This window comes from Morus notabilis, unplaced genomic scaffold, assembly GCF_000414095.1.
Source record: "Morus notabilis unplaced genomic scaffold, ASM41409v2 Scaffold276, whole genome shotgun sequence".
In the NCBI taxonomy this organism is placed as follows: Eukaryota; Viridiplantae; Streptophyta; class Magnoliopsida; order Rosales; family Moraceae; genus Morus; species Morus notabilis.
In genome coordinates, this window is record NW_010361626.1 from 579,463 (window position 1) to 588,573 (window position 9,111).

The 9,111-nt window shown below is 30.6% G+C and overlaps 2 protein-coding genes across 4 annotated transcripts in view; one reads left to right on the top strand and one right to left on the bottom strand.

The window, feature by feature from the left end:
- The window catches only part of LOC21408640 (primase homolog protein), a 6,020-nt gene extending 4,700 nt beyond the window's left edge, over window positions 1-1,320 (top strand). Inside the window, exons 12-13 of one of the 3 annotated variants that reach the window (XM_024167064.1) lie at window positions 231-429; window positions 965-1,320. In XM_024167064.1, the coding sequence (XP_024022832.1) occupies window positions 231-329 (99 nt within the window). In that variant the 3' untranslated portion in view covers window positions 330-429; window positions 965-1,320. Of the gene's footprint in view, window positions 1-230; window positions 430-964 lie in introns of those variants that run through there. The other 2 variants (XM_024167063.1, XM_024167065.1) reach the window with 2 other exon arrangements.
- Window positions 1,321-2,738: 1,418 nt separating this feature from the next.
- On the bottom strand, window positions 2,739-7,073 carry LOC21408641 (homogentisate solanesyltransferase, chloroplastic). The gene is made up of 10 exons (XM_024167044.1): window positions 6,754-7,073; window positions 6,460-6,614; window positions 6,150-6,296; window positions 5,499-5,727; window positions 4,936-5,009; window positions 3,669-3,761; window positions 3,480-3,597; window positions 3,025-3,087; window positions 2,909-2,941; window positions 2,739-2,813 (listed from the first exon to the last, which is right to left on the bottom strand). Exons 1-10 carry the CDS (start codon window positions 6,991-6,993, stop codon window positions 2,739-2,741), a joined length of 1,227 nt encoding a protein of 408 aa, XP_024022812.1. The 5' UTR covers window positions 6,994-7,073.
- Window positions 7,074-9,111: the final 2,038 nt, after the last annotated feature.

Below are 9,111 nucleotides of genomic sequence, written 5' to 3' on the forward strand. Positions count from 1 at the left end.
TATAAGTAGAGTGAAAATACTATCACACAAACTTTTTGGAGGCCAAGATTTTCTATATTATATGATGCCAAAACAAGGTTATATTGATTAAGATGTGCAAAAAACCGAGAATGGCTAGGGAAAATTCTTTACTTTTAAGTCTAGGGAGACTCTTGGGTGTCTACACTGTATCCATACTGTTTCTCACACACAAATCAGTAGTTTAAAGTTTGACATATATATCCCTGCAGGTTTTGAGGTGTATGGGACCAAGTGCTTTGAAGAATATAATTGAAAACGCAGAGTTATATCACCAATCTATGGCAGACCAACAGATGAAAGACATATAGTCGGACAAGTTTATATGCAGGCTGTAATTGAACAAGATATGTTTCTTTAAACTCGGCATGCATGGAGCTGATTCAATTGAATAAACTTTGTTGCGGACAGGTGATTTTGGAAATGCTAGCTTAGTATGAATATGATTTTCTACCTAAGTTTTTCTTGATCGCTCTCAGCATGTATATGACTCAGTTCCTATATAGGAGAAACTTGGTATAGATGATAGATATATGAGTACTTGGGCATCTTTCCAATTTTAATTTTGTCTAATTGCTAACTTGTTTCGGCTTGGTTGTTTTTTCTTGCTGCACTTTGAGTTGTAATTCACTCACGAAACTTTCTTTTTAAATAAAGGGAAATTTTTAAAAACATCATTAATAAAGTAACACTATTTTATTTCTGTCATTATTGTTAAATTTACCTTATGCCACTAATAACCTGTAGGTTACCTTTTCATAACCTGTAGGTTATCTTGCGTAATATACATGTTATTTTTCGTAACCTACAAGTTATATTTCGCGTTCTGCAGGTTATCTTTCGTATCCTGCAGGTTATTTTTTTGTAGCGGCATTAAATTTTTGTTTAGTGGCATAAATAATAGAATTTAATAAAATAATGGTTCAACTTGAAATTTCTCTTACAGATTAACTGAGTGGGATTCTTGGCGTGGGATAATTGAACTTAGGACATTCTCGTTCAATCTGATGTTAGGGGACTGGTGGTGGATGAAGATGAATATCATAAAGTTGCCAAAAACGGGTTCGTTTACCCTGGCGTTTGCTGAAACATGGTATCAAGCTTTAATAGAAAATGAAAATAAAGTATGAAGAAGAAGGGAGCAACGAATACTTGAATTGTTCTTATTTTGAATTGATTCGTGATTTATTTTCATATTGTGAATGCTTCATGCTTGTGAATATTTGGCCAATATTTGCATGATTCGGGATTAAATTAGAGACTGAGAGTTGATAATGTTTTGGTCATTGTGTAAAATACTATGAGAACTTGTAGGATATAGATATCTACAAACTAGTGTAGTTTATTCTGAGTTTCTTTTGTTCTTAATAAGTCGTCATCGATGTAGAATTTTCACATAAATATAGGAAATTTACTGGTTGGGATATTTGTTTAATGCTAGGGAGAGATTAATGATGACGTTAGAGAGACCTAGCTATCAACAAGAGGAAATAATCATAATTAATTTGCATGATTCGTCATCGATGTAGAATTTTTATGAACAAATGATAGTATTTAATCTGATGTTAGGGGACTGGTGGTGGATGAAGATGAATATCATAAAATAGCCAAAAACGAGTTCGTTTGCCCTGGCATTTGCTGAAACATGGTGTCAAGCTTTAATAGAAAATGAAAATAAAGTATGAAGAAGAAGGGAGCAACGAATACTTGAATTGTTCTTATTTTGAATTGATTCGTGATTTATTTTCATATTGTGAATGCTTCATGCTTTGCTTAATGCTTGTGAATATTTGGCCAATATTTGCATGATTCGGGATTAAATTAGAGACTGAGAGTTGATAATGTTTTGGTCACTGTGTAAAATACTATGAGAACTTGTAGGATATAGATATCTACAAACTAGTGTAGTTTATTCTGAGTTTCTTTTGTTCTTAATAAGTCTTCATCGATGTAGAATTTTCACATAAATATAGGAAATTTACTGGTTGGGATATTTGTTTAATGCTAGGGAGAGATTAATGATGACGTTAGAGAGACCTAGCTATCAACAAGAGGAAATAATCATAATTAATTTACGTAGGAGATTCTTGTAGAATTGTCTTTTGGTGAATCGGATCCTTACTACCTTCATTTTGATTTTTCAATTTAGTTTCTAATTTAAATTATTTTTTAATCGGTCCTTCAAATAATCTATAGAGTTAATCATTTCGATACTTAATTTTGAATTAAGCACGATCATTGTGGAATCGACACTCTACTAATCACTTTATTATTTATATGTGACATTGTCTCTACAATTACACAACAATTAACGAAATATAAAAGCATTGGCATTTTTATGAACAAATGATAGTATTTACAATAGATCTGATATCGCATCAATAAAAAGAGCCTTCATTAAAAATAGTGCATTTTAAAAAAGTGTAAAATGTATTTCTTAAGAAGATCAATTTTATTTCCCGTACAGAGTTGCATGTATACCACTGAAAAAATTTATAAACAAAAGAAAAAACAATCTTTCTTATTATTTTGTAGAATATATGGTTTCTTGTTTAGTGAATCACACTTTTTTAACGATCCATGATTATATCAATCTCTTTGTACTCATGAGATTTGTATTTATAATACTCGTTTAGAGTATCTTAGTTCATTGGAAATCAAAGTAAGCAACAATATCTTAACAATACCACACAACTCTCTTTTATCCTCCCCCTAGTTTTCTACATGAAAGGGAATAAAAGATACTCCAACATAAGAAGACTCCAAAGCAATAGATAAAATTTTGCACTTGCTTCCTGCATATATAATAAGTCAAATACCTAATCACTATCAATAATTCAATTTTAAGCATAGGAAAACATGTACTTAAGTAGAAGCTGCATATTTTTACCTTTGCATAATTTGCATTGTCCAACTTCCATGCCTGAAAGTATGAAAGAAAAGAAGTTGTAGAAGTTTTTACTTTCACTTTAATCTTTTATTTGTTTGAATTTAAATATGACAAACCTGAAAAACTAGCCATATGGCCAAGATTATGTGAGCGGGCAACACTACATAGCTCTTGAAAGCCTGTAAGAAGAAAAAAAAAAATCATTGTCTCTTCTTTTTCTCCGCATACTTGTAAGGACCCGTCGAGGGAAAATACAAAAAACGGAAAAAAGTACTTCTAGGAGTTTGAAATATTTGTTTTATGTTAATAGCAGCTGGATAAATCTACCATTATATTTATTTATTAAGATTAAATAATTGTTCCTAGTTTTTATACATTTATTTAAATATTTGTTTGGATTAATTGTTCCAATTTTTTTTATACATTCATTTAAATATTTATTTGAAAAATCTACCATTCCATCTATTTATTGAGAGTAAATTAGTATATACTCAATAAGTAACTTACCTTTAGAAAATTAATAAAGATAAAAAGTATAATTGGGTATGCTTTTAATATTAAACTTAATTACCTGAGGCATGTAAATAGCAGCTGCTGTGGCACCAATATAATTTACCAATAATATCCCAATGCTAAACATTGCAATTTTTCTGGGTCCGAATATCACAGGAAATGTTCGTATGTTGTGCCTGTAATTTTAATTTTAGATTTTAAACTCAATGGATATGATAAACGTGAAAATTATTAATGTAAAACTTACTTCATATCACCTTCCATATCTGTGATATCTTTCATAATACTGAAGACCGTGCAGTACAATGTAGCAAAGGTGGTGATGAAAACAATTGAGGGGCTGAAGAGCAAATTGAAAGCCAACAATGAGGATTCTATAAAAAAAGGTATTTTTTTTTTCAAGCATGAAAAAATTAATGCATTCCAATTAATTAAATTGTAATGACCTTCTAACTAAACTAATCGCATACCAAATGCTACTCGATTCATTAATAAAGATATTAAAAAAAATACAAGAAACACGGGAGTTCAAGAATCATTCCTTTTGGCTTATAGATATCCTTCAAAAATAATGACATTCTTAACAGGTAAAAATAAAAGTTAAATCATATGTTTGCATGAGCTCAAATATGAGAAGTTCTAGTTATAGCTTATAATAGTAATTTATAAATTTGGATAGTGTTATAATTATTTTAGTTTATTTTATACATAACTTTTTTTTGAAAGGGGCAATGTATTTAACTAAACGAAACATGTAAAGATCAATATGGTTGATCTCGTGTTAGACGAGGAAAGATTATTAAGTGAGACCGGATCCATCAATAGAATTTAATAAAGCTTAACACGGCCTAAAAAAACTCAAAATGTGGAAAGACCATTTCGTTATTATAGACTCAAAATAAAAACAAAACAAAATACAAAACTTGGAAGACAGAGAGATCATCATTATTTTTAAGAGACATCTCGATGACCATATTAAGCGACATTTAATGATTGTGGAGTAAAATAAATTATCAAATGACTTATATTGTTATTAATAGTTTTAAGCACCCACATCCGCAGGAAAATAGAACAAGAAACAAAAAACTATACGTCATGGCCAACTACTACAATAATTTATAGGAAATAATTATAAAAGTAAAAAAATAAAAATAAAAACACTACACTAACATTAAACGTTGGATTGAAAGTATATTCCAAATAGAAAGTCAAGCTAACAAATAATTAGGCCTATATGATTGAATTTGTGTGTTCTTTTTTTTTTTTTTAATTGATTGTCTCTCAGAAATCTTTACTTAAGGTACCTAAATTAATTTTTGGTGAAGGCAACACGTCATACCAACAAGAATAACTTAATAATAATGGTAATATTGTCTGTTTCTTAAATTCAATCTGAGAATGCTCTAAAATTCTTAATTATTTAAGACATATTTGAAAAATTAAATTTGAAAGATAGAGAGCAAAGACAGGAAAAGGCAAAGGAAATTTTGTTCTCGAATAGTTGTTGCACGTACCTCCAACAAAATGGAAGTCCAAGCGAAGCTCGGGTAGCGTAAAATACACCCAGATTTTGAATGACACCGCCCGTCTGCATAAGTTGCATATTATGTGATATATATATATATATATATATATATATACACACACACACATATAGATACATATATATGTTTGAATTTTTTTTATACTCTAAATAGATATATGCCAAATTATTAATTCCACAGTTCTCCGCTTCCTTTCATGTGGAAATTAGGAGAAAATTTAAAATCCTATGTACATTTAAATTACCGCACTAAACTATTTCTCATGCCTCTAGAATAAAGTACTCCACTTGTGCTTCACTTATTAGTTGTCTTGCATTCATCTATAAGCGAAATTTAACGTAGTTCTTTTCAAAAAATAAAATAAAATAAACGTAATTAATAAACTTTTATATTATCTAGTCTAGTATCTACGAGTTGTTAATGCCACTTTTAACTTTTTATAAGATAACTAATATATTTCCAAGAACCCAACTATATGTATAAATTAAAACACAAGTACATTAGAGATTTAGAGGATTAGAAGAAAATAATACCAAAGGAATCACGATAGATGTTGCAACGGGAGATTCTTTGAATCTAAAAGGAGGAGTAGAATAAAGCGTTGCCAATAGGAGACCTAAATAATACATAGAAGTTGTGATTCGGTCGGCGTTCATCAATCGCAAAATCAATATGCCAACAAGCACTTCAAATATCACCAAAAACCACGCTTGTTTCATTGACAGATCTCCGGATGTTACAGGTAAATATTGCTTGTTTATCCTAAAAATACAATATAAAACAGATAGTTAAAAGGGCTTTTTTGCCTACAAATCAGCAAAATTACAAAATAAACAAAATGAAGATATTAGGCTTTCTTTCCCGTTAAAAAAAATGAAAAGGTTTTGCATGGATTAAATTTTACAAAATAGTTGCTTAATTTGACTCCAATCTTAATGAAGGTTCGGATAAGAATTAAAACTAATAAACCAAATGCCGTGACTTTTATGGTTATAGCCTTTTGCTAGAAGATAAAACAAAACTTTTAACCAGTAGTTTCTAGGTACACGGAACATGGGTATTTAGCTGAGCCAGACGCGGGGAACAATTTTATAAGTTTAATACCGCGTTAAAATAAGTAACCTTCTCATAAGTTAATTTAAAAAATCATATATAAAAAAATTAATGTTATATAGAAAGCAAACCTGTCAATATCTACATCGTAAATTTGATTGATGCAGCTACTGTACGCTTGACAAAGAAGCACAGCAATTAGGCCAGGGATTGCCTTAAACAACAGAGACCATTTAAACAACTGTGGATTCTCAACCAAAACTCTCGCAAACAAAGAACTGTCGACGGAAAAAAAAAAAAAAAAAAAGAGCATGCAAAAGAAGAACTATGTAAACATCCATGCCCTGCTGGGTTTAAAAATGAGAAGTTAGTTTCTTGTTTTTCGCATCATTAATTTTTTTTTCTCTTTCTCTAATTTCCTGAAAAATTTTTCTTAATTACCTGGCAGTTATCAGCACTTGCAACATCACAAAGGGCCTTACAAACTTAAAGCAAGCAGATCCAAAGCGCGAAACTCTTGCAAGTATTGAATTCGCTTCATCTTGAGCTTTGAGAAGTATCGGATCGGAACCATCAGATTCATTTTGAGCGCATGTCTTGTATAATTTGTTTCACATTATAAGTTAAACAGGAAAACACTTTTTCTATAATTAGTGATAGATATTACATGAGAATAACGATTCATAAAATTTGCATTAATCCTCTTAATTACTAGCTACAAAGAAAAGCATATACCTGTATGGAATTGCGTTTATGTTGGCCATATATTAAGAATCTTGAGAATCTGCTTTCGCCATGGATTCCTACTGGACGAATCACTTTGTCACCGCAGTACTTTGACAGTGAACCGAAGGGTTTGATATTTTCGGTTACGGGCTTTATTGTTATCAACCTACTGTTATGAGAGGAGGCTTTGCAACATGAAGGGCTAATGGCTGGTAACCTTAGGGAAGAATGACAGAATGTGAGTTCCATGTATGCCAAGTACGTACTGAAACACCAGTCAATGAATACATATATGTATATACATTTATATATATATTTTGTAATTAACAATCAAGCAATATTAGAGGGCAGGATAAACAGTACTTTTGGAAGCAATTAATGCTCAAAGAGCTTCAAAATTTATAGAGGCATGCTGATAGCGATTATTAAGTGCATTTTCTTCTACTATAAATATTCCGATTGCGTATCATATTATTATATTATTGTTCTTGTTGTTGCTGTTGCTGCCGCTAAATTAACTTGCGTACACGTTAATTAGTTTTCTTCTGTGACTTCTTTGACTATTTTAGCCGCTTTCTAGTGGCTTTGCAAAATTATTATAAATATGTATTACTGGCCAAGTTTAATCAACAATGTCAAGTTGAAATGCCCATGCCAAGTAATAATGAAAGGTTCGTAAAGAATTTTTTTAGTAATATATTTTTTCTTATCTTATAGTATAAGCTTCATGTTTTAATTAGTTCACTAGGATAATAACAGATGCCACAATATTGACCAAGCAAATTAAAGTATTGAAGTCGTCGTAATTAGAACAATTGATTTCCTATTGGGGTGTTGAAAATATCAAAACAATTATATTTATGTATTTGTAGCTAGAAGAAAATTCCATAAAAGTTGATTCTTTAGGGCGTTTTTGTGATAGAAACAGTCATTTTACCTGCCAATATAGGAACTGCTGTTTTGAACTGTGAGTAAGAGCAATACTGTATTACATATTGTAAGTTCTTAGTGTAGATACTCACATATTAGAACGGTAAAAAAATTAGCCTAATGATTGAACAACAGTTCCTATTACGGTTAGAGTTTCCCTTTTTATTTGATATCTGTTTTAGATTGTTATAAAATGATATCTTGATTGTTATAAAATGATAACTCTAATATTGATTTGTAATGACCGGAAAAAATTTAGGTCTAATCCGGACAGTCCAGTATTTGACTGAAATTCTTTCCGGAATAGTAAGTAGTAGAATTTTAATGTAATCAAGAAAATGTTATGTAAAAACTTTATGTATGGGGTAAAATTTCCCGAAATATGTAAAATTATAACATGAATGTTTTACATAGAAAATTTGTAAATATAAGTTATGAATAGTGAAATATCAGTTAAAAGTTAGAAATTTTAGCGGGTATATTTTAGTTATGAAAAACTAAAATGTTTGGTTTGTGACCAAATGATCAGCTAGAAAAAGAGTAGAAAAATTAGAAGTAAGGAAAATAGCAAAAGTTCCTGAAACGGAATTTTCCCGAGTCAGTTAAAGCGGGAAATTGCCAAAAAAAAAGAGTACCGCAAGGGTACGCGTTTTGGGCAATTCTGAATCAATTAAGATGATAATTTCAGAAAAGGGAATTGACTAATGAGATACCCAAGAGAAATGGGTTGAATATGAGAAATTTGACTCGGGGTGCTCGGCAGTTCAGAAAAGCAGTATAGAACTTGTACCGGGTGTGAAATTATCGGTACCGGAAAGAAATTCGTTTTGAAAAACGGAAAGTTAGGTCTCGACAAGAAAAATGTGGGGAACATAGAACCACTCAAATTAAGGGTTAAACTTAAGTAGAACTAGTAAAATTAAATTATGGAAATTAAATTAATTTCTTTAATTTAATTTAGAAAGTAATATTAGATATTATTAGAAATAATATTATAATATTCATTAATGTCTTTGAAAGAGTCCCACGGAGACATTAGAAGCTACTTTTGTCTTCTTTGCCTAAGTGTGGCTGACCAAAAGTCTTAAAAGAGTCCTACGTGAGGTGAATATGAGTTTGTAAAAAAAAAAAGAAAGTGAAATGTATTACGGAAGGAAAACTTGGGGTACATATTAAAGGAATTAAGTATGAGGTGGCTACGTAACTTTTAGATGTAAACATATAGTGCTAAGACATGCTTAATAGGTATGGTGAGTCAATTACTAGCCTTGATGAGTCACGTGCTTTCTTGGCAATAAGAAACTAAAATAATGAAAACTTTCTCAAGCTTATGCACATGTAAGAGAGATACTATGTGGGCATTGAATAGTATGTCCTACAGCAAGAAAAGAAAAACGTGAGAGAGTGAATAAAAAGAAAACATATTAGAGAGAGAGA

What these genes read in the sequence shown, in the direction of transcription:
- LOC21408641 (XM_024167044.1), bottom strand. Translation starts at nt 6,993, where the DNA reads ATGGAACTCACATTCTGTCATTCTTCCCTAAGGTTACCAGCCATTAGC. An exon ending in CATCTATCGTGATTCCTTTG is followed by an intron (nt 5,010 to 5,498) that starts GTATTATTTTCT and finishes CAACTTATGCAG; the next exon opens with ACGGGCGGTGTCATTCAAAA. An exon ending in CCATATGGCTAGTTTTTCAG is followed by an intron (nt 2,942 to 3,024) that starts GTTTGTCATATT and finishes TCATACTTTCAG; the next exon opens with GCATGGAAGTTGGACAATGC.